Source organism: Glycine soja, chromosome 19, assembly GCF_004193775.1.
Source record: "Glycine soja cultivar W05 chromosome 19, ASM419377v2, whole genome shotgun sequence".
In the NCBI taxonomy this organism is placed as follows: Eukaryota; Viridiplantae; Streptophyta; class Magnoliopsida; order Fabales; family Fabaceae; genus Glycine; species Glycine soja.
Window position 1 is genome coordinate 2,059,507 of NC_041020.1, and position 25,310 is coordinate 2,084,816.

Here is a 25,310-nt window from a genome sequence, read left to right on the forward strand (position 1 = left end):
TATTTTGACAATTAGTGTCAATTTTTAATGTTAATTTTAAACTTAAATAAATTTTTAATTATTATAATAAAAGATTATTTTGATTTTAGTCATTCCAAATTCTTTTCCAGTTTTTGTTTTGTTTTATTTTCATTTCTTTTGTTAATAAGAAATGACGTAATTAATAGAACTGAAAGACAAATTTGATACTAGTATTTTATAAACGATAGGGACAAAAATTAACAATTTACATTTGTAGGGATTAAAATAATAACATATATATAGATTAAAATAAAACAAAAGTTATGTGCCAGATAATTACAAATGTACCAAAAAAATAAAACTAAAAAGGGAAAATACAAAAAGATCAAAATAAAAATAAATCTATATTTTAAAAACTAAAAAAAATACTATACTTTAATTTTTATGATGTAATCTATTAAATTAAATTTCTGATTATAATTAAAAATAACATTAAAACACCTAAAAATTATACTGTATTAATTTTTCTTCAAAGTAAAAATATCTTCTAATAATATTCTTTTAAACAAACAAAGTATGATTTAGTAAATTTAATTTCAAACATGGATTAATCTTATGTAAATTACATTATTAACCTTACTAAATCCGTGAATCAACTTATATAAAATTATTTTAGTTTAATTAGATATTTCGGATTTGAATTCTAGGTGTTAGATACTTGAAAGTGGATTCAAACATATTTTTTTGTAAAGGATACTGTTATATGGAAGAAGAAGAAAAATTACTTCATTAACAAAAGTACACTAACTGTTGAAAGAAAAAGAAACGTTAGGACAGTAGGAGTATATCAAAAGGTGAATGAACACTACAAGTTTCCATCATTAATAATGTATAATGTATATTTAATATTGAGGAAGAAAAGCTAAAAAAGAATAAATAAATAAATAAAGACACAATAAGTACAATTGAGGAATATTATAGAAGCAGAGTGTACCTGCAAGTACATGAAATCCTCATAGAGGTGTTTACCATGCTGTCCTTAAAAAGCTGCCACTTTGAGAGTTAAGTTAGGACACACACACAAAGAAGAAACCAAAAGCACAAGAAACGTCACAACACACATTCTATATTGGGTTGAAGATAGAAAAAAAAACTGTGTTTTCTTTGTGTGATTTCTCTTCTGGTTCTGGGTATTGTGTTATTCACCTGAAGCTTACACCTTTCTGTTGTGGATCACCTAAAACTTGGGTTTTGATTGAGATGGCTGAGAAGGAAGAAGCCATGCGTGTTGTTTTGAAGGAAGCTGTGGATTTGGTACGAAACAGAGCAACTCATTACTCTATTTTTCTTTGTTGATGGAATTGTTTGAACTGTTTGTTTTTAGTTCTTATGTTGTGGTTTTACTTTTCTTTTTATTTTTTGTTCATTTTTAGTATTTTTTTAATAAAAAAAATCACGGGGTTGATGAGTGTTTCTGGTGTTGGGAGTTTTAAATTATGTTCTGTTTTTGGCAAATTTCCTCTGTTTCTGTTTGTATTTTTTTTTTAATTTTGTTTATTTTTTGGTTACATTTTTTTCTTTTAATTTCCTTGCAGGAAAACGTGCCACTTGAGGAGGTGTTTCAGACTCTGAGGTGTGATTCAAATGGACTCACAACAGAATCTGCTGAGGAGAGGTTGGCCATCTTTGGCCACAACAAACTTGAAGAGAAGAAGGTCTTTCGCTTAAATTTTTTTTCCCTCTTCAGTGTGGAAAGATGGTTTGTATTTGCAGATGTGAAAAGACCCCTTTCTCTATTATTTGATGGGAAAATGTAAAGTACGGCCTTTTTGAGATAGAAAGGGAAAATAAGTAGAGAAAGAAGGTGAGATATGTGATGAAGAGAGAGAGAGAATGAAGTAGAAAGAGATGAAAGAGAAAGGAATATATATTTACCAAAATCTGACACTGATATGATATGATATTATGAACTGTTGGTTAATAAGAATGAATTTATTTTTTTCCTTTGTTGGAGAACTTTGAAAGAGAGTTACTCCTGCCTTAATCCAAAGCTGGTTTCTACTTACAACTTTAGTTTCTCTGCTGAGCTTTTGTTGTTTGTGAGGTTCTATGTCTTTCCTTATGAATTTTGCAGGAGAGCAAGGTTTTGAAGTTTTTAGGATTTATGTGGAATCCTCTTTCATGGGTCATGGAAGCTGCAGCAATCATGGCCATTGCTTTGGCCAATGGAGGAGTAAGCTGCTGCATACTTTTACGTTTTAATTGTATATTTTGTTGAAAATATTTATTTTGATTTCTGTGTGTGTGAATGCACATAATAGAAGAAAGACTTTCAAAAATGGTTGTAAAAAGTTATTTTAACATTATTTTATTGGTTTTTGCCTATTTCCTAAATATTTATCTTCATATTCTTCAGGGCAAACCTCCTGATTGGCAAGACTTTGTTGGGATTATCACACTCCTTATTATCAATTCAACAATAAGTTTCATTGAGGAGAACAATGCTGGTAATGCTGCCGCAGCTCTGATGGCTCGTCTAGCACCTAAAGCTAAGGTATTAGTTATCAGAAGATTATAGGTCTGTTTGTATTGATTGGTAACTCACTTTCATGAAAATGAAAAAAATTTGCTTCCATTTTATTTGCCTTGTAATTCATGCACGAGTTAATATCAGCCATTGATCTTCCTTCATAACTTGTGCCACGTTGGGCCAACATGAATTCAAAGAGATGCTATGTCTTTTTTGCTAGCATATAGTTTTGGATTTGGGTGTGAGGTTTAAGTGAAAACATTAGATTCATATATATGTCTTGTCTTAATTTGACTTGCTAATAATATTCCTAAAATACTTTTTCAGTTCCTTCGAGATGGGAAATGGGTTGAGGAGGATGCTAGCATTCTTGTTCCGGGTGATATAATTAGTGTTAAGCTAGGGGATATTATCCCTGCGGATGCTCGTCTACTTGAAGGCGATCCACTGAAGATTGATCAGGTGCATCTTGCTGCCTTTACTGCTTTGTTTCCTGCTGTCATGTTATCATATTTGTTTTGTTGATTGCTTATGTTTCTGGTTTGTGTTACAGTCTGCACTTACAGGCGAGTCTCTTCCTGTCACGAAAGGCCACGGTGATAGTGTTTATTCAGGCTCCACATGCAAGCAGGGAGAGATCAATGCAGTTGTTATCGCCACAGGAGTTCATACCTTCTTTGGCAAGGCTGCTCATCTTGTGGACTCCACAAATCAAGTTGGCCATTTTCAGAAGGTAAAATGAATCCTTTTTTTTTATACATTTAATGTTTTTTTCGGTACATAAAGGTAAAATGAAACCGAAACTCTTTGAAACTGCATTTATCCAAAAATAAGAAGGAAATAAACAATTCACTGGAGCAAATGCAATTAAGTGTCACCAAATGCAAGACTAAGGACCTCAAGCATTAGTGACACCTTACTAAGTTAGCTATTGGAAAACATGTTAGAATGGAATGGAACAGAACATATAAGTTTTATTTAATGTTTGGTCCATTTTAAAAGTAGAACATAGTTAAAAGTCATATGTTTTGGTTTCACTAAAAAAAGGGGTGAAACCAAATAGAAAAGAATATAACAAAATGTTTTGTATTATCTTGTCCATGTGCTTACCACTACCTATATCATAATATAGATAAATAATTTATGAAAACACAGTGATATATGCTTAAAATTTGTTGGCTCTCTACAAGCCCCCCTTTGATTTCGTTTTCTCCTTTATATTTAGAATAATATGCTTCACATTGACACTTAGCATTGTTCTGGGTTCCTGAAATAGGTCCTGACTGCTATTGGAAACTTCTGCATATGTTCCATTGCTGTGGGAATGATAGTAGAGATCATTGTCATGTACCCAATTCAACACCGGGAATATCGTCCTGGGATTGACAATCTGCTCGTGCTTCTTATCGGAGGAATTCCTATTGCCATGCCTACTGTTTTGTCAGTGACAATGGCAATTGGATCCCATCGCTTAGCTCAGCAGGTAGACATTAGTGCTTCTTGAAAAGCAGTTGTCTCAAGTTTTAATCAATTAGATGTTAGTCTTTATAGTTTATGCTTTATATAATCATTGCAGGGTGCTATTACTAAAAGAATGACAGCAATAGAAGAGATGGCAGGAATGGATGTATTATGTAGCGACAAAACTGGAACTTTGACTTTGAATAAACTGACAGTTGACAAGAATCTTATTGAGGTTAGAAGTAGTCAGTTTTGTACTGTGTTGTTTTCTTATTTGCCTTGTCGTATGCTCACACAAGTGTTTTCAATGTTTTCTGTAGATTTTTGCTAAAGGAGTTGACGTAGATACTGTTGTTCAGATGGCCGCTCGGGCTGCGCGATTGGAAAACCAAGATGCTATAGATGCCTCTATTGTAGGCATGTTGGGTGATCCAAAAGAGGTAGGTTCATATATGATAATATATATAACTTTTTCATGCTTGCAAAACATGCTGTTCAATTTAATTGTTGTTGTTGTAGTGTTGTGTTTCTGCTAAAAAAAAAAGAACCTACATTACTATTCCCTTTTCTGTTTGCTACATGCTGTTGTATCTGAGTTTGTTTAAAAATTAGGCAAGGGCTGGTATTCAAGAGGTTCACTTCCTACCCTTCAATCCAACTGACAAGCGGACTGCGATCACTTATATAGACAGTGAAAGTAAAATGCATCGTGTCAGCAAAGGAGCACCGGAGCAGGTATTTTTGCGAGCCAACTCAGCTTTTTTTATAATGGTTCCACATGACTATAGAACTGATTCATACTTTTCATTACTACTAGATTTTAAATCTTGCACGCAATAAATCAGAGATAGAACGTAGAGTTCATTCTGTCATTGATAAGTTTGCAGACAGGGGCTTACGGTCTCTTGCAGTAGCCTACCAGGTACATATGCATTTATGCTCTTTCTTTTGTGGTGGAGATAGCAAATTCAAGTTACAATGCATGTCATTACTGACTGCATTTATCATTATATCCCAGGAAGTTCCTGATGGAAAGAAAGAAAGCCAAGGAGGGCCTTGGCAATTTATTGGACTGTTGCCTTTATTTGACCCACCTAGACATGATAGTGCTGAGACAATACGAAGGGCATTAAATCTTGGAGTAAATGTTAAAATGATAACAGGTATTTGTCCTCTGCATGATATTATATATTAAACAGAAGAAATTAATACATCCATGTTTTTTTTTTTTGCTTTACATCATACGTCCTTGTTTATTTCTCTTGATGGCTCATGGCTCTATATTTCAATATTAAATTATAACATGGAAGAATTTAATGGCATTGGATTCAGACTTGCTGTTGGTTAAGTAATTGCACAGAAAGAAACAAGTTTTCTCCAAACTTGAATAGCACCTCTTATTACGACTGTGGCTAGTATCAACATAAATTTGCTTCTTGGCTAAGTGCTTGATTTGCTATTTTTGCATGGTTTGTACATCAATCTTTGTACAGCAAGTCTAGTCTCTTTTAGATGCGTCACTTGTGCTTTGGGCATAATAATAGGAGTGATTTATGGATTCTTCTATTGAGGTATAATATATTTAAGAGTTCCAATTTCTTTAGGTGATCAACTAGCAATAGGAAAAGAAACAGGACGCCGTCTGGGGATGGGAACCAACATGTACCCTTCATCAGCTTTATTGGGCCAAAACAAGGATGAATCAATTGCTACCTTGCCAGTTGATGAGTTGATTGAAAAAGCAGATGGATTTGCTGGTGTTTTTCCTGGTATAACATCTTTCTTTTCTCTTTAATTTCTTAGTATTTAGAAACATATGCAGACATTCAATAACCTTGCTTCAGTTGATGGTGGCAACAAGCTTACAATCTATGAAATACATTGGACAAGAAACTTCATGGAACTGTGGCGTTTTTCCATTCTGCCATGATATTTGCATGAAATGATAATGATTGTTTACTTTCATATGTTGTTTTTCTCTTTTATTTGTCTGACTTAATGAGTTTATTTAATACAGAACACAAATATGAGATCGTGAAACGTTTACAAGCTAGGAAACACATATGTGGAATGACTGGTGATGGGGTTAATGATGCTCCTGCTCTTAAAAAGGCGGATATTGGAATAGCTGTTGCTGATGCTACTGACGCAGCTCGTAGTGCTTCTGACATTGTTCTGACTGAACCTGGTCTCAGTGTTATCATCAGTGCTGTATTGACCAGTCGAGCAATATTCCAAAGGATGAAGAATTACACAGTGAGCCTACATTCAGTTGTAACATCTTTTGAGTTTGGTTTTGACTTTAGGAAGTTTGATATTCTGCTGCATCATCTTCCCCGTAAATGGCACATGCCTACCTAAGAACCATTACCCCACCATCTTAGTTATAAAAATGATAATTATGATTTTCTACTTTTCATTCATTGATTTTCTTTTGAACAGATCTATGCAGTTTCCATCACAATCCGTATTGTGGTAAGTTTTATAGTCTAAGCTTGAGTATAAGCTATTCTTCTTTTAGACATGTGACTTTGATTACTAACTTTGAATTTATTTTGACAGCTTGGTTTCATGTTACTGGCCCTCATATGGCAATTTGATTTTCCACCATTCATGGTGCTGATTATTGCTATTCTTAATGATGGTATGTACCTTATTTTTCTTCACTAACATGGATCCCCCTCTTTTTACTAGTGAAGTCATGGATATTTTTGTCACTATTACCTCATAATTAATGCCAAATACCATGTTTCTCATTTTTTTTCACTGGTGTTGTCAAAGAGATCCTGTTTCTGATATCAAATCCCCTTATTACTTTTTTTTCCACCCTTAAACTTATACAATCTTTGATTTTGTCAGGTACCATTATGACAATATCAAAGGACAGGGTAAAACCATCTCCATATCCAGATAGCTGGAAGTTGGCAGAGATCTTTACCACTGGAATAATTCTTGGTGGTTATTTGGCTATGATGACAGTTATTTTCTTTTGGGCAGCATACAAAACAGATTTTTTCCCTGTAAGAAACACTTTTTTATCAACTTAATTTATCATGATTGTTAAGCCAATAATCCTTATGATTTGTATAAAATCTAATGCTTACTTTGAATCATTAATTTAGCTCAATTTCTTGTATTGATGCTCATTATGAAATTTTCAGCAAACATTTGGAGTCTCAAGTCTTCAGAAAAAAGATAGGGATGACTTTAGAAAGCTTGCCTCAGCAATATACCTACAAGTTAGCACAGTTAGTCAGGCCCTCATATTTGTTACACGGGCACGGAGTTGGTCATTTGTTGAGCGTCCAGGCTTGTTACTTGTAGCAGCTTTTGTTATTGCCCAGTTGGTGAGTGAATTCAACACTCAACACTACTAACCCAAAGGATTGGTGCAGTGGTGTAAGGTTCCGCTGCATTCACATAAGTGAGAACGATTTATTTAACAGGAGAACCCATGTTCATTCCCATCGGGTGCAAAATTTCCTTGAACCAGCGGTAGCCATGCACCACAAGCGGGATTAGTCTCTGATCTAATGAGTTGGGGGACACCCGTGGTCTCTAACCTAGACAAAAAAAAACACTCAACACTACTTTTGGCATATGCACATCGTGAACATAATATAATAACCTGTCCATTTGCTTTGTTGAGCAGATAGCTACCTTAATTGCAGTTTACGCAAATTGGAGTTTTGCTGCGATTGAAGGGATTGGATGGGGCTGGGCTGGTGTTGTTTGGCTTTACAACCTCGTCTTTTATATCCCACTTGATTTTATCAAGTTCATAATTCGATATGCCTTGAGTGGAAGGGCTTGGGATCTTGTTATTGAACAAAGGGTATGTGTTCCCTATCTGTTAAAAGGACTAGTTCAACATTTAAACCTTTTGCTCACTTTCTAGTATGGAATCTTTGTCAGATTGCTTTTACAAGGAAAAAAGATTTTGGAAAGGAAGAACGTGAACTTAAATGGGCACATGCACATAGGACGCTTCACGGCCTTCACCCACCAGAGACTAAGATGTTCAATGAACGTACAAGTTACACAGAACTTAATCAGATGGCCGAAGAGGCTAGAAGACGCGCAAACATTGCAAGGTATGCATGCATGCATGTGTTTCTATGATGATCTGGTCTTGAGGTAGTTTGCTGTATATGCATACCCTCTTACATGTTGCATGTTACCCCCAAGTGAGTTTGCTGATAATATGCACTGGTAGAGTTTAAGTACCAGCTTATTTGGACTTATCAAATAATTAACATAAGCATCTTGTGTAAGTGTTTGGGAGACCTTATGAAAATAGCTTATGATATGTCTGTAAGCTGATTTCAGCTTATCTGAAAAAGCTCTCCAAAATAACGCTTATAAAAACATCTTACGGTCTATATGAAAATAGTATTATCCCATTTCCTTTTAAATTATAGATATCACTTGTACGTAAGTGCTTATCATATTCAATAAGTACTTAAATAAGTTGTTTACTCAGATGGGTCCTAAGATTTTATTTTTTTGGTGTACAAAAGTCACATTGAGGTTCAAACCTAGAATATTATGCATGCTACTCCAACCCCCCACCACACCCCCCACCACAAGGCCGACCCTAGTGGGTTGAGTCCTAAGACTATTAGTACTTGATTAATCATTGATTCATACAAAAATGCTAGTTGAGACATTTTATTTTAAAAGAGATTGGAGTTTACACCATGCATCATCCACTTGATATCAAGTTATTTCTAACCTATTTTTGGAATCATGATTTGCTAACACGTTTAATCGATTTCCCCCCTCAAGTTGTAAACCATGTAAATGGTATGGATTTAAGGTCCACATGAAATGAAGGTTATGGTTGAAACTCTTGACATGAATAATTCCATATCTAAAGTGGTTTATCTGTAATATAGCAACTATTATTATTATTATTATTATTATTATGATTTATGTGTGAATGTAAATAACCTTTAGCTTTGTGCCCTTATATTTATATCATTTCGTTTTTTTTTCTTTGCAGGCTGAGAGAACTGCATACACTGACGGGCCATGTTGAGTCTGTGTTTAGACTGAAGGGCCTTGACATTGACACAATACAGCAAGCATACACTATCTAGAATAATGTTGAGTTTCATGCATGAATCGTTTATGTTTAATGTATGTATAATGCCGTTAGAAGAGTGTGATCATAGAGCAGCAAAAAATATATACTTTATAAATGTTTGTTCAAAGCAGTTTTGGTGGACTTTTGTAGACATGAAACTATTGGTGCATTTAAATGTTAAAGAGTTCCATTTATGCTTCCAATCTATCATTTCATGTCTTGCTATCATGCTTAGTTACATTTACAAAAAAAGTTACGTGAAGGGGATCTAATTCAGGTTGAACACGAGGATCTGTGAATTATCATAAATCATTAGACACTGTCTTCATTTCTAAGGATAAAAAAAAATTATAAAATTGCAAATCAATTGAACCACTAATCCTTATTGTGGGTGAATTACACTTTAAGTAGGCTTTTCTCAATATAAACAAACATCTTAGTGTCTTACGGATACAGAGATAACAATTAATGGATTATTTTAAAAATATATTTCTTCTCTTTTTCTTTCTTAATAACTTTCAATGTCACCATTAGTTGATTTGAAGATGAGTCTTAAAAGATGAAGTGAAGAATTAAGCGTGTAGGACGGTTTCGGAATTTTACCCAAATTTTTATTTATTTATTCTTTCTGAACCTGAATCTGTTGGATTATCCTAATTGAGTCATGATTTATAACATTCCATATCTTCTTGAATGTAGCTTTGAATGTCAGAGTAGCAACGTATATTTGGGTAAATATTAAATAATATAATTAAATATATTCAATAAATTTTTATCATTTTGTTTTTGGTGAATAATTCTTACCATTTAAGTTATAAATTTGGCTATGAAATTTATTGAAAAAAGATAAAATATAGAAATCGTGTCATTTTCATGTAGAATTCAATGAAAAATCGTTGGAGACTTACAAAGTCATTTGCTCAAAAGTATTGAAAGCTGAATCTGAAGAGAAATAACATGTGTTTCTAACTTAGTGTGGTCAAGGTACAAAGAACTAGCAAAGAAGATTGTCATTGATATTGAATGAATAAGACGGTATGATACAACTTGTCCAAAAAAAAGGATTATTGTCCAAATATAATGAATATTATTTAATATTAAATGCGTTTAAAATGTATATTTTTACTATCATATAAATTCATTTTTATTTTGTATTATATTATTTTTTTCTACATTTTAAAATAAATCCAAAAAAACCCGACATGGCCCGGTTTGGAAGCTAGTAAATAAGAAAAAATCTGAATGATGTGTTTACCAACCTGCTATACTCAAGTAGGATTGTAGCAACCAAACTTGTCAAATATCCAAAATCCTAAGTTCCTAGCCTGAAACATATTTACTAGGATTGCCTAAGTTACACTTCTTCCAAATATAACTTAAAGGCCAGTAACCAAACTTGTCAAATATCCAAAATCCTAAGTTCCTAGCCTGAAACATATTTACTAGGATTGCCTAAGTTACACTTCTTCCAAATATAACTTAAACCAGTATCCAAAATTGCCTATAAATATGTTTTTTATATAACAAGTACTAATGTCTAATGTCAATGCCACAGATTCCCTACAACAAGGAAGTACTCATGGGATTGGCGAAGAAATGCTCTCGGCATATCAACTTCGGTTGACTGGATTTGCTTCTGATAAGTTCCGGAAGTAAGGAGGGTCCCCCATCTAACATATTTTGATGCATCTTCTTCACAATTAGGTGTTTATCCAGAACCATCAATTCCAAGAGAGTTCTACAGTTCTGTCAGAAACTCAAATCAGCATATAAGCTCAAAACCAGCATACAAACAGAGTAATAAAGGCAGTGACAGCATTAAGAAAATCATATCAACGTTTAGGCTCACAATCACCAGATGAAAAAAATAATAGTATAAAGCCTTGCATAAAACCAATGACCTTTCCTATTATACTTATATAGTTTTATCTGATAAATGACATTGAAATAAGTTGGAGTTAGACATTGAGAAACTTATAGGCTTGCAAAATTCTAGGCTTGAATCTTCTCCAGTTTCATAATATACATAGATCATCCCTTATCAGCTTCTTTTCACCTTGTATGGAAGAACAAAATCTGTGATTGCAAACAACACAAGCATGGGCACACAGAGAGTAAGTGTAGGAATAGATTTTGCCAACCATTGGAGGTTCATTGCATAATTTTAAACTAGAGAGGGTGGAGGCATATTTCAATGATACCTCAGGAAAAGGATCATTGACTCAATCTTATCTTTAAAAGATTCTTTAAGAAAAAAACAAATGGAGATAATAGTCCAGAAATTTCAGAATAGAAGTCAGCACATGACTAAACTAGTAACTAGCAATTTCATAACAAAAGTACAGAATTTTGAAAATTTTGATAAAATACCTGTGGATTTAACACGTGCATATGATGTAGAATGCCATCCTAACACATACAAAATGAGATCGTAAGTGAATTTTTCCATTTCCTAATGAAGGATTAAAAATTGTAAAACTTGATTTACACTGCACCTCAAGTTATAATGCTGCAAAAGGAGATTTTGCCAGATTTTACTTGAAATCCACACACATAAAGAAAGGTGAGGCAAACTACAACTCTTAAAGGTTAGTGGTTATAACTAACTATTCTAGCCTATATATACCAAACTGTAACACAAAGTTCAGCGGCTTAATATCATTTTTCACTTCTTGCTTCCCAAGTTCTCTCTCTCTCTCAAAATATCTTTCTTATCTTCTTTTATGATTCTGTTAGAAATCTGTTAAGTAAGGTTGTAAACAAGGATAAGATAAAAGCAAATCCTTTTTCATTATTCCTTTAGGCCCTCTTGATATTATGCAGCATCACTCAGAGCTAATCCCATTTCAAATATATTAAATAAAGTAGCATTATAGAGTTTGCATACCTTCAATATCCCAGGGTTTTGCATCACTATTCCAAGAACACGACGTCTGAGTCCCCTGTAAACAATGTTGTTGATGATCCCATCTCCATTGACCCATGGCAATATTGGCACACATGATTCACCAGAAGAAAATTCGAGAGTTTCTTTCTTATGATTGACTCTGGATAAGCCAAGTCTGTTTTGCTTACAGCCTTCATTCCTATCACAAGCTTGATTTTCAGGATCCACATCCCCATGTGGAAGATTGAGAATTGTCAATGTGTGCACGCTATCAATAGCGGTGTTTCTTTCCCTCGAAGTATCAACAGAAGTAGTATCCCTTTCCTCCGATTCATAAAGCTCACATGTATGATCACTTTTCTCGATGGTTTTTGTTGAGGAAGGTTGTACAACACGAAGATGAAAATCAGACATAGGTGTCAAAAAGTACTTGTGACGGTATAAGACATCAACAACACGGACAGTATCATAAGCATTAACCTGATCCAAAAATAACAAGTTATGAAAAAACATGGTTTAGTACTTGGGTTGTGTTTGAACATGATTTTGGGTCTCAAGCCATGGTATGTGTAGAAGTAGGGAAAAAACTTGCTTTCTGTTGGGTCAAACCATTAGTTGCAAACAAACACATGCAATAAACTATTGAAACAAGGAAAAGGGGGGAGGAACCTTTAAGGCTTGCCCAAATGCTTGAAGAGCATCAACAATCAAGACATCTATCTCTGCTCCTGGAAGACAAAGCCAAAGAACAATAAACATTTTCAAAGTATAAATAATTGAAAATCTATATAAATATTAATCGATTTCAAGTTAATTTTATACTTGGCTAAATCTTAGAATCTATACCTGGGAAATTTCTCCCATGCTTAATCCTTGGTCACCAGCCTTTTGGATGGCAGCATAAACAACCCTGAAGACCTCAGCACAAATTGCATATGCATGTTTTTTATTGGAATATTCTGGCAACAAATGTCGTGCATGGCCAAGAGGTACAGGGTGATTCACTGTGATTTTCTTCCAGAGGTACAGGGTCAGAAGATTTAGTGATTTCCAAGATATGGTCAGGAAGTGAATAATTACTGCTTTGGCCAATGTTTAATTGGAAATCTTCGTCAAAAGGTTGGCCACAGTTATCATTATCCTTCAACAAATTTAAAATATCAGCTCTAGAAATTGTTGTTTGGTGTGCAGAAATGATGATACCAGGAAAACCTTTTTCCCGACGAGAAATAATTTCACCTTCTACTCCAAAGAAGGATTTTGACTTTTTGGCTTTATCACTATATGAAGACTTGGTAGTATCATATTTATGCTTTGCACTTCTCAAGTCCTCAGCCTCTCCAACACCATTATCTGGTAGGAATGGAGAAATTGAAAGTTCACCCGATGAGACTAAAGCAAGCAAATGAAAAATGTCCCCACATTGTAGATCTTCAGCAAGATTAGCGCCCACTTCTGTGAGGTCTTTGCCTCTTTCCTCCAGCCATGCAGAAAATTTAACAGCTTGCTTTCCAGTATTAAATGGAAATGGTGACTTGGAAACACTCTGCAAGAAATGTTGTGATAGTTCAAAACGTTCATTGCCAGTGCCCCCAACCTGTCAAATGTCGATGTAATTAGAATTTGTACAAAAACATGCATGGGCACACACACACATGCACATATTCAGGTTGTCTATATAAAATATTAACCAGTGAGAAAAAGGAGAAAGGAAGAGAAAAATAAGCCAGGTAGTAAAATAAATCTTAAAGTGGAGAGTCAAATTAAAATAAATGGCAACAGTACCAGAAACTATCTTAAAGTGGGCACACACACACATTCAGGTTGCTCATCATAGTTTTAACCTCTTCAGAAATCTAAGGCAACATCCATGAAGTCTTTTAAGGTCAAAGGAAAATGTCCATTACAGTTAGTAATGAGTTATCAGTAAAATTGAGTCTTAGTAAACCTGAGAATTAAGAACAACACTATAGTGACCCTGATTACTTTTATCTTATTTGGGATTTAATAGTGTGTGTATTGGGAAAACTCGAAGTCCCACATCGGCTAAAGATAGCGCCAAGATAGAATATATAAGTGGAAGACAATCCTCGCCTCATGAGTTAGCTTCTGGGATTGAGTTAGTTCCAAACTCAGTCCCAAGAGTGTGTGGCTACCAATGATTTTGAAGTGAATTTCATAGCTTGAATAGGTATTAGGTATTTTTCCAAATACACAAGGATGTACAACCTATATTGGGGGGACATGTAGGAACTTTTATGTATATTTTAATCCTTGTAAACCTTTGTACATGTAACATGCGGATAGAATTTGGCAAATTATGCGACTAATCAGCTAAAATGGAGTCTGATGCTAATTACAGCATTCAATAGAATGGAATCTGATGCTAATTCTAAGGGCTAACATACAGGAATTAATTACTCAATCAGCTAAAAATCAGTAACAGCTAATCTGAGTTATGCATGTGCTTATCTCTTACATGTGCTTAATTCTAATACTGACAACATGAATATAGACATTTTATCACCAAATTAAGTCAATTTTGACATAATATTCTCTTAGCAACTGCCTTCAAATATATAACCATGTTGCATATCGTTTTCCTCATGTTAAGCTACAACTCTCTTATAAGATAAATATTACTTCATTTTAAAAAGGCTTTACGGTTTAGAAATGAGTCTACACACCCACACACATGTGAAAACGTAATCTGGCTCATACATAGTAATTAATATGCTTTATAAAATTGAGGCATGTTACTATTTCACATGATGACCAATATAAAGATGACTACAGCAATCAACAGCACAGGGTCAATTTAAGCTCATAACCAATCAGCATCACATCTGATGCAATTAATGCAAACAATGAGAGATTGATAACGACTTACCATAACTTTTTTGTCTTTAAGATAGTTAAAAGCAGCAAATAGATCATGCTGTGAGTATCGCCGAAGAATGTCATCTAGTAATTTGGGTGCCTGAGGATCTGTTGAGGTGCTTAAAAAAACAAGTTTAAATAGCTCTACAACATTTGAAATAGCCAATGATTCATTTACTTGTCCATAAACATTAACCATATTATTCAGAAACCTAGTAAAAATTTTATCAAGCCGCCGCTGACATGATCTTTGGGCGGAAAATGTATGGGGCTTCCCATGACTCTGAATATTATCACAAGGAATAGCTGATGTAATTTCTTCATTTTCTTGAGATTCCTACCAGAAAAAAGATTCCTTTTGTCAGAGTATCATACAGATTCCAGATATTAGAGTATAGTATACTCTAATACCAGAATACCTGAAGACTATAAAACAAATTATAAAAATTAAAAATGATTCATCCAACAAGGAAAATGAGAGGAGTACAAAGGAAAATTATGAAATTAAAATTTAAATACTAGATCCAGCCAGGAATATGTCAAGTCTCATTTAGATACTTGGAAGCAATGACTTGACATTATTGTTGTTTAAGTCTTAGAGAATTACAAGTCCATCAGCATTCGCATTTGCATCTGACCACCCACCATATTGCAATTGACCTTTTTGGGAGGAGGCACCCAGCTTAGCCATCAACTTGCAGCGAAGAATCTCATCAAGGGACATCTTGGTATTTTTGTTCTCAAAGTCATCCCAAGCTTCTTTGTTTAGACTTGTAATTTGAATTTCAGCATCAGGACTAGAATTATTGAGGATACCTTCACAGGACTGGGATCGCACAAACTGTTTGCAATCATTGTTTAATGACGAGTACTGGGACTTTTCCAGTTGCTTTGCATATCGTTCACTGAGCATGTTACAGAGTTTATTCACGGCTTTCCTAAATCTCATGTTACTATTCAATAAATTCATTCTTCTCATACAAGCGATTGGAGAAGCTGGAAGATCAGAAATGGATGTCCAATCTATGCGATGATATTTGGCACCAAGAACAGCACGGTGTTTAACATATCGGATCACCAACTGCCTGAAATGATATAAAATCAAAGATACTCAGACCACATAGATAATACCACATTCATAGCCTTACAGGAGAGATTCACGATTTGTAATCTGAATTACATCAAATATACCTTCAAATTACAGAGCAATAGAATGGATACAAACAGGGGGGAAATGTACTTTTTTATCAATACTCTTAAGCCATTTATGAATTATAATTTAAGCCATTTTTTTTTAAAAAAAACTTGTTAATATTAAAATTGTGTCATAAAATCAGTAATCATGATCAATTATAAGCAATTTCTTTGGTAAATGATGCATATAGTACTCATGATCATCAAACTAGAGTTGTGCACTGACCCAGCAATGGTTGAAAAAAAGTTATTTATATACATGAGAATGTGACTAACGACAAGTGTTTGAATAGGAAGATAATGCAGGAAGTCTGCCTCCCAACAATAGTTAGAAATACTCATCGTCTTCTGGATGTTTGATATCACTTGTTATCTAACACCTAATTAAAAAAAAAAAGAGAAATGATAGGTCAGATAAGATTTATGATAACACTCATGCCTTGTCCCTTCCTTCACGGAAAACATACAAAGAAAAAGTATAAGATTTACTGATTATTACCAGGGTGTGGATAGATTAATGAATTTAATGGTATAAAGATTGAATGAACGCTTCAAGCAGAAGTGAGCTACATGGAAAGCATAAGAGATCAACCAACTGAAGCAGCTACATCTGACAAAGTTTAACAAATGCAATGCCTGGCAGATAATAACCTCAAATCTCTCATCTTAGCCAACAATTTTAAAAGAGAAAGATGAGTATCTGATCTACACATATTTACACAAGTTGGAGAAATTTCTGCCACTCAGATATATCCTTGAATCAATCATCTCTTGCAGTATCTGTTTTATCATCTGGAGATCCCTTTCTTTACAAAAAGTGAACAGCATCATATTATAGGTATGAACACTAGGTTTCAGACCATTGTTCTTCATCTGGTCATACAATGTGCAAGCCTCTTGAGTTCTTCTACCTCTAAGAAGTGCACAGATGCCAACTGTGTATGCTACAGTGTCGAGTGGATATTTATTCATTACTGCAAATCTTAAAACACTGACAGCCTTGTGAAACTTTCCGGTCTTTAGAAGACCAACTATTATTACAGTATGGATGTGAGCATCAGTGTCATGATAACTCATTACAACACCATGGTACACATTAACTGCTTTATCAACTCTTCCCGCACAACAGAGTGCACTTAGTAATCCAGCAAAAGTATATTTATCTGGCACAAAACCTTCATCAATCATATGGTCATAGAATCCAACAGCAAGAGAAGGAAGGTCGGCCTTAGTAAGAGAGCTTAAAAGAGCATTACAGAACACTAAATCAGCATCTACATGTCTAGAGACTAGAACTAGTTTAGGTAAGAGATAAAACATTCTAGAACGACAGATTGTAGATAACAATGAAGCAAAGGTATAAGAATCAGGCTTTAAGTTTCGCTCTGACAAACTGAGAAAAACTTGAATTGCATCCTGGCACCTTCCAGCCTTTGAAAGACAATCAATTAATACATTACAAAGAATTAAATCCGGAGATTGGCCAGAAGATAACATGACATTAAACAAGCGAAAAGCAGGGGTTGGCATGTTGGATTGCATAAAAGCCTTAAATAAGATGGTATATGTCACAACATTAGGAGAACAACCAGTTTGAAGCATATTGTGGAAGAGGTTGTTAGCAAGACGAAGGCGGCCGAATTTACAGTAGTTATGGATGAGAATGGTCCAAATATTGACAGAGAAATTGATCCCGAGAGCAGTCATGAGAGCGAGGAGCTGATAAGCCTGTGGGAATGCATTAATCTTGCAAAGAGAATTGAGAAGCATCTGAAAAGTGAGAGGAGAGGGAGAATAACCGGCCCAGAGCATAAGTCTGAGTATACGAGCAATGTGAGGGAGGTAGAGATTGAGATTGTTGTTGTTTAGTTTGGAAAGATGGAGGAGCAAAATGTGGAAGGTGAAGAAATTAGGGGGATGAGTGTGGCTGAAGAGAGAGAGAGTGAGGGTGAGAGCGAGATGGGAGTGACCGACCCTAAAGAGAGCGTCCATGACCAAATTACGAGCAAAGGTATCGGGGACAAAAGCGTAAGAGGCTTGCAAGTGGTGATAAGCCTCCAAGAGCATCGCATACATACCCGCACGCGAGTAAATCCTCAACAGCACCAACTGAGATACAGGGTTTGTGAGAGAGGCACAGCCGATGGTCTCCAAGTGAGAGAGAATGGCTGGAACGGTGTCGTAGCGGTGAGTGAGCCGAAGGAGCACAGTCATTATGCGATCGAAGGCGAATGAGTTGTGGCGGCTATGTTGGGCTGACCAAAGGAAAAGGGAGAGGGCAATCAAATCAGATGGACATCTCGACAATGACTCACTGTTCACTGTATTCCTCCTCCGCCATTTCGATGATGAATGCCACGAGCGACACAAACACAAACACCCTTCCACTGCTATTTTATGGGTTCTTCTATACCTCATTCCTGTTCCCTTTGATGTCGAAATCAAATCAATTCAATTCAAAACCCTAATTCACTCAGGAAACTGGCTGGCTGCTTACCCCATTCACTGTAACTCCCGTGTTAAGTCCTTGGCTCATACTACAATAAACAGCAAGCACAAATTAATCACAAACAGTGCAAAATAGTGGGCAGAAACAAGAACAAAATGAAGAGTTTATGAGAGGATCACTAGCCTAATCGCACTCAAAACCCTAATTCATAAAATTAGGCACATTTCACCGTGCTTAAACATTAATCATAAAGCGTTAGTCATAAACATCGATGCCCTAAGGTCGAAGAAAGGAGGCATCATAGTCCAAAAGGAACTACATGGGGCATATAGAGATATTGTAAATGAAATATGCTTTAGCAAGGCTCCTATCTGATTGGTTAAATAGTATCATTTGTCTTTAGGAAAAATAACAGGCAAACCAAACCTATCATAAAAAGTTTCTCAATCCCTAATTCACAGATTCCCACATTGCCTAACTAACCAAAAAAGGGAGATAATCAAATCACTTATCTCCAACAACAATAATAAAAAGAACAAATGCACACCTTCCAGGTTAGTAGTAGGGCCTGATGGTGTTGGACTGTTGGTATGCAACTCAAATGAATAAATTCTTTATCACCTAAATTCAAAAATGGGAACTGCAAAGACATAGAATCTATAGATATGAGAACTTGGATCCCTACTAAAATAATCAATTTCTCAGCATTTTAAATATATTCAAGCTAGAACAACGCATTCACATTCCTAAGCAATGATCAAATTAAGGTATGTTTAGAAGAGCTTATTTAAAGTTTACTTGGGCTTATCTGCCCTGCTGTAAGTTGCAAAAACTTATGAAAATAGCTTATGGTATGTCCGTAAGTTGTTTTCACCTTATTTCAATAAGTTTTCTAGGATAAATGATGAAAACAACTTATATCTTATGTGAAAATAGTTTAGTGTTAGCGTGGGGATCAGGAGGCAATCCACCACCAACGAAAGAATTCTCACTAAGATCAAGGTCAACTAAGCTAGCAAGGCCCCCCAATTGGGCAGGCAAAGAAGAAAGGCCATTGTTGGAAAGATTCAAGTACTGCAGCCTGGAAAGAGTCCCTATGCCGGTGGGAATCGCCCCGACAAAAAATTAGCAGACATGTCAAGGGAGGAAAGATTCTCAAGAAAGGCGGAGGAGGCTGGTATGGAGCCAGTAAGAGAATTCCTGGAAAGATCAAGAACCGAAAGGGCCAAGAGTTGACCCAAAGTCCCAGGAACATTCCCAGTGAGGTTGTCGTCAGAGAGATAGAGACTAGTGAGGTTGGTTAAATTGCCAAGAGTGGAGGGAATAGCATCAACAATGGAGCAAGAACGAAGATCAAGCACAGTGAGTGAAGGGAGAGAGACCAAAACAATCAGGAATAGGGCCAGGAAGGGGGAAATTGGAGGCATTGAAGGACCGCAAGAGGGTGAAATAGGCCAAAGCATCCACTGCAAATTGCGGGTTCCTCCTCCCAAGTCTGGTTCTTCTGAAGCCAGAGATATTGATCCCAACGACACGACCATTCTAGCACGTGATGCCAACCCAGATTAAACATGGGCCTGGCTTTCTTGGCCACTCCTTGCTCCTCAACCCCAGAGAACCCCTTAGTTCGAGCAACGATTCTCGCTCCTCGACGGAACTCAGTGGCTCATTCTGCTCCAATGTCACCTGACTCAGCACCAGCAACAACAACCCAAGCCACACTATGCCCATCTCTTTTCAACGCTGACCCAAAGATCCATCCATTTCAATCAAATCTCTCTCTCTCTCTCTGTGTCTCTCTATCTGTACACACACCCAACGCATTTACATTTCTCTTTCTCTCAAAAGTCTTTAACTTTCCAACATAATATTACAATTATATACCCCCAAATAATAAATAATTAAAAAAATAAATAAAACTTACCGGAATCACAAGGCCTGTATTGTTTTGGGCTCTTCGGTGGAGTTTCGATGGGAAGCAAATCTGTATCGCTTTCTGTGCTTTTCCTTTCTTGTGTATCTGAGGTTCTATTGTTCTACTTACTCTTTCTCTCTCTCTCTGAATCCTTGTTTCGATGGGAAGCAAATCTGTATCGCTTTCTGTGCTTTTCCTTTCTTGTGTATCTGAGGTTCTACCTACTCTCTCTGAATCCTTGTTCAGTTGACGGAAGACAGAGGGAAAAGGGGGAATTTTAAATTTGCAAAAAAAATTAAAAAGGAGAAAGATATTATTAATATGACGATGACGATGGGGGCTGAATCCTTGTGGGATGTGGGCTGAAAATGTAACCAACATGGACAGGCCCATGTCTAAAAAACATTTTCTTCTTCTTCTCACCCTCTACTTCCTTAGCTTTTTGTAAAATTAATTTCTGTAAATTTTGTTGTTTAATTTTATATGATGGTTTCCGTTAAAGACATTTTTGTCAAAAATAAAAAATAAAGGTGAGGGTGCCAAGATCAAACAGAGTATCAATATCATGGCCCATATGGACATAAGCTAAGGAACTGCTCTATAAAAAAAATAAAAACAATTATTTGTTATCACAATTTTATAAGGATAACAATTATTAAGATGGTGGTATATCATAAAAAACATAGAATCTAGATTTTTTTATTTATTATCTAGCATGGTAGTTAATCGTGTGTAATATTGGTGTTATTGTGTCAGAACATCACACATGGCACCCTACTCCTCCAAGCATCATCATACCTCACCTGGTCATTGTGACTGGAACAGTGCTTTTCACGGCCAAAATGGTGGCATGGGTGGGCAAATCGTGTTGCAATGCCGTTCTACAACTTCTATTGATTGTTTGCTCTCACGCTGCACTGTTAGGGGGTTAGAAAAGAGAAATACCTATCACAATTCTAACTTTAAACGACACCATTTTTTTTGTGGCTATTTTAACTCTTGTGTTTTATTTCCAACACAAATTGTATTTGGTTTGTCAATTTTAACTATTAAATCCTTATTCATATAACTTTCTTACCTCTTTTACTCAAAATTTAAATTTATATGCATTATAATCAAGTTTTATTTTCTAATCGAATTTAAATAGAGATATTTTCTAATTATTGTTTAGTATCAATTAAAAATTATTTAAATGATGTGATATCTTTTCTATTTTAATAAATATTTAAATATTTTTATCATAAAATATATCCTAAAACATTGTAAAATCTATTAAAGTTTTTCAAATCCTAATATTTAATTAATTAGAACGAATTCAGTATTATGTTTCAATGATATTAGATTTCTAACTTTCAACTTATCAAGGGGATGGTTGTTTTTGTGTGTGTACGTGTTTTTTTTGTTGGGACTAGATTTTTGGATCTTCAGTGCGTGTGATAAATTTTTTATTACATAAAAATGTAGCTAATGTATTACCTAAAAAAGGTTGTAGTTTATCATATGCACCCTTCATTTATAATTATTATAATAACTTATAACTTCCTCTCCTCTTTGCTCAGTGAACTTATTTTCATATTATATCTATGTAAATTAACATATCCCAAACGAAAATAAGTTAACTAGTTAATATGTTTTTCCTGCTTTATTAAATGTTGTCAAATAATACTCCATTCTTGTTTTTTTAACAATCAATGATAGCCTTCATTACCAATGGCAAAAGTTTGCATAAGATTTGCCTGGCAAGCCTGACAATATTAAATGCGGATTTGAAAAGAAAAAGGTAAATCTTTGCGATTTCATTCTCATAAAAACGACAATAATTTTGTCCATAAAAAAAACCAAGAGGCAAGATAAATAATATTGTTATTACCATAAACCCTAAATATGCATTAAACTCTTAATTTTATTTGTTTGATAAATAAGAATTAAAATTGGTTGTTATAATTTATTTAGGTTTTTGTGCCCATGTACTGAAAAAGAAGTGTGTGTGTGCCCCAAAAAAAATTATGGAAGTGTTTCTATGGTTAAGTGGGACTTTTGAGAATGATAGCCAGGGTTGCGCACCTGACTTGATATGAAGTCGTAGAGGATTTCTAGTGAGGATTTAAGTGTCCTGTCTCTGTTCTGTTTATTTCCCTTTTTCCCACACTCCCTGCTTTCACCATGTGGACACTTTGTCGAGCTTCTCTTCGTCTCAAGGTAACTCTCTTTCATTCTCATACATATTCTCAAAATTGCAATGACTACGAAATCTTTTCTCCATAATCACTACTTCCAATAATCCTTTTCATCAAACTCATAATGTAACCCTCCATAATCACTACTTCCAATAATCATTTTCATCAAACTCATAATGTAACCCTCCTTTAACACTCCGACACAGTAGACTAATCATCTATTCTAAATACAAGTTTTATGTCACTCAAAGAATAGCGGTGATGCCTCCTTTCTTCGACCTTAGAGCATCAATGTTTATGACTAATGATTTATGATTAATGTTTAAGCACGGTGAAATGTGCCTAATTTTATGAATTAGGGTTTTGAGTGCGATTAGGCTAGTGATCCTCTCATAAACTCTTCATTTTGTTCTTGTTTCTGCCCATTATTTTGCACTATTTGTGATTAATTTGTGCTTGTTTTTTATTGTAGTACGAGCCAAGGAATTAAACACGGGAGTTGCAATAAATGGGGTAAGCAGCCAGCCAGTTTCCCGAGTGAATTAGGGTTTTGAATTGATTTGATTTCGACATCAAAGGGAACAGGGATGAGGCATAGAAGAACCCATAGAATAGTAGTGGAAGGGTGTTTGTGTTTGTGTCGCTCATGGCATTCATCATCGAAATGGCGGAGGAGGAATACAGTGAACAACGAGAAATTGTTGAGATGTCCATCTGATTTGATTGCCTTCTCCCTTTTCCTTTGGTCAGCCCAACGTCGCCGCCACGACACCATCGCCTTCGATCGCATCGTGACTGTGCTCCATCGGCTCACTCACCGCTACGACACTGTTCCATCCATTCTCTCTCACTTGGAGACCATCGGCTGTGCCTCTCTCACAAACCCTGTATCTCAGTCGGTGTTGTTGAGGATTTACTCGTGTGCGGGTATGTATGTGATGCTCTTGAAGGGTTATCACCACTTGCAAGCCTCTTACGCTTTTGTCCCCGATACCTTTGCTCATAATTTGGTCATGGACGCTCTCTTTAGGGTCGGTCACTCCCATCTCGCTCTCACCCTCACTCTCTCTCTCTTCAACCACACTCATCCCCCTAATTTCTTCACCTTCCACATTTCTCTCCTCCATATTTCCAAACTAAACAACAACAATCTCAATCTCAACCTCCCTAACATCGCTCGTATGCTCAGACTTATGCTCTAGGCCAACTATTCTCCCTCTCCTCTCACCAGCTCCTCGCTCTCATGACCGCTCTCGAGATCAATTTCTCTATCAATATTTGGACCATTCTCATCCATAACTACTGTAAATTCGGCCGCCTTTGTCTTGCTACCAACCTCTTCCATAATATGCTTCAAACTGGTTGTTCTCCAATGTTGTGACATATACCACCTTATTTAAGGCTTGTATCCAATCCAACATGCCAACCCCTGCTTTTCGCTTGTTCAATGTCTTGTGATTGTTGTAGTATGGCCAAAAGATTGTTGCTTTCATGCAATAATTTGTTTTTCGCAGATAGTTTGCACAAAAGAAAGATGGCAGAAAAGTAGTTGTATTGTTTATGGATCTAGTCTCTTCCATATATTATCTTGATATAAGTTGAAATGAGATGGTGAGAAAAAGTCTACAGAAAGGTATAATCTTTCTAGATACATTATACTAGTTTATAATGGAAGCTTTGATTACTTTTTTCAATATCTGTGGAAAAAATGAGAATTGTTGGCAGTATTTTTTATGCTTTCACTATCTTGTGTTACATCAGATTGTGTACTTTGTCACATTGTTCATATATGATGGTGCAAAGGATACCTTTGGTATTACAATCTTCATTGGCGTCGGTCTCTTTTAGGTACAGACTGAATTTATTTGTCACGAATAAGTTATCTTCATCATCTTGGATGGTTCCTTAATGCTTATATCTGCTTCAAGACTATAATAATTTGAAAATGGTGTCGTCAAGCTGCTAACAGGGTTGTTGCATTTTTGTTTGCTACTTTGCTCTTAACACTCCTATACTGATGCCGGTGTATTTGGGAATAATGTACTTCTCTTTGTTATGGAGCAAATTTTCATGATATTTGCATAGAAAAACGTAATGGAAAATCCTCCATCTTTCCAAACTAAACAACAACAATCTCAATGACCAAATTATGAGCAAAGGTATCGGGGACAAAAGCATAAGAGGCTTGCAAGTGGTGATAAGCCTTCAAGAGCATCACATACATACCCGCACACGAGTAAATCCTTAACAACACCGACTGAGATACAACGTTTGTGAGAGAGGCACAACCGATGGTCTCCAAGTGAGAGAGAATGGCTGGAACGGTGTTGTAGCGGTGAGTGAGCCGACGGAGCACAGTCACGATGCGATCGAAGGCGAATGAGTCGTGGCAGCGGCGTTGGGCTGACCAAAGGAAAAGGGAGAGGGCAATCAAATCAAATAGACATCTCGACAATGTCTCATTGTTCACTGTATTCCTCCTCCACCATTTCAATGATGAATGCCATGAGCGACACAAACACAAACACCCTTCCACTGCTATTCTATGAGTTCTTCTATACCTCATCCCTGTTCCCTTTGATGTCGAAATCAAATCAATTCAATTCAAAACCCTAATGAAACTGACTAACCCAGAGCAAAGAAAGATGGGGGCACGGACAACAGTTAGAACATACAGATAAGAGCACATAGCATCACTTACATCAAAAGTGGGATCACTCACTTCAAACCTTACTTCACAAGATCTTATCGCATTGAAAATCCGTAT

General features: G+C 35.7%; 3 protein-coding genes and 1 pseudogene across 3 annotated transcripts; 1 reads left to right on the forward strand and 3 right to left on the reverse strand.

Moving 5' to 3' along the window:
• The first annotated feature begins 948 nt into the window (after positions 1 to 948).
• Positions 949 to 9,251, forward strand: LOC114400729 (plasma membrane ATPase 1-like). Its single transcript, XM_028363343.1, has 21 exons — positions 949 to 1,275; positions 1,557 to 1,676; positions 2,096 to 2,194; positions 2,378 to 2,515; positions 2,819 to 2,953; positions 3,045 to 3,224; positions 3,768 to 3,974; positions 4,068 to 4,187; positions 4,273 to 4,392; positions 4,565 to 4,687; positions 4,770 to 4,874; positions 4,971 to 5,115; positions 5,557 to 5,721; positions 5,970 to 6,208; positions 6,395 to 6,427; positions 6,515 to 6,596; positions 6,812 to 6,972; positions 7,114 to 7,299; positions 7,605 to 7,787; positions 7,868 to 8,046; positions 8,958 to 9,251. The coding sequence occupies exons 1-21, from the start codon at positions 1,222 to 1,224 to the stop codon at positions 9,052 to 9,054; spliced, it is 2,871 nt and encodes a 956-aa protein (XP_028219144.1). The 5' UTR covers positions 949 to 1,221; the 3' UTR covers positions 9,055 to 9,251.
• A 1,017-nt stretch (positions 9,252 to 10,268) lies between these two features.
• Positions 10,269 to 20,636, reverse strand: LOC114399642 (annotated as a pseudogene).
• Positions 16,708 to 18,216, reverse strand: LOC114400393 (putative pentatricopeptide repeat-containing protein At1g16830). Its single transcript, XM_028362835.1, has one exon. It carries the CDS (start codon positions 18,214 to 18,216, stop codon positions 16,708 to 16,710), a length of 1,509 nt encoding a protein of 502 aa, XP_028218636.1.
• On the reverse strand, positions 19,546 to 19,992 carry LOC114400396 (probable LRR receptor-like serine/threonine-protein kinase At2g16250). Its single transcript, XM_028362837.1, has one exon. It carries the CDS (start codon positions 19,990 to 19,992, stop codon positions 19,546 to 19,548), a length of 447 nt encoding a protein of 148 aa, XP_028218638.1.
• Positions 20,637 to 25,310: the final 4,674 nt, after the last annotated feature.

What these genes read in the sequence shown, in the direction of transcription:
- LOC114400729 (XM_028363343.1), top strand. Translation starts at nt 1,222, where the DNA reads ATGGCTGAGAAGGAAGAAGCCATGCGTGTTGTTTTGAAGGAAGCTGTG. An exon ending in AAAGGATGAAGAATTACACA is followed by an intron (nt 6,209 to 6,394) that starts GTGAGCCTACAT and finishes TCTTTTGAACAG; the next exon opens with ATCTATGCAGTTTCCATCAC. An exon ending in TATTGCTATTCTTAATGATG is followed by an intron (nt 6,597 to 6,811) that starts GTATGTACCTTA and finishes TGATTTTGTCAG; the next exon opens with GTACCATTATGACAATATCA.
- LOC114400393 (XM_028362835.1), bottom strand. Translation starts at nt 18,216, where the DNA reads ATGACTGTGCTCCTTCGGCTCACTCACCGCTACGACACCGTTCCAGCC.
- LOC114400396 (XM_028362837.1), bottom strand. Translation starts at nt 19,992, where the DNA reads ATGGTCGTGTCGTTGGGATCAATATCTCTGGCTTCAGAAGAACCAGAC.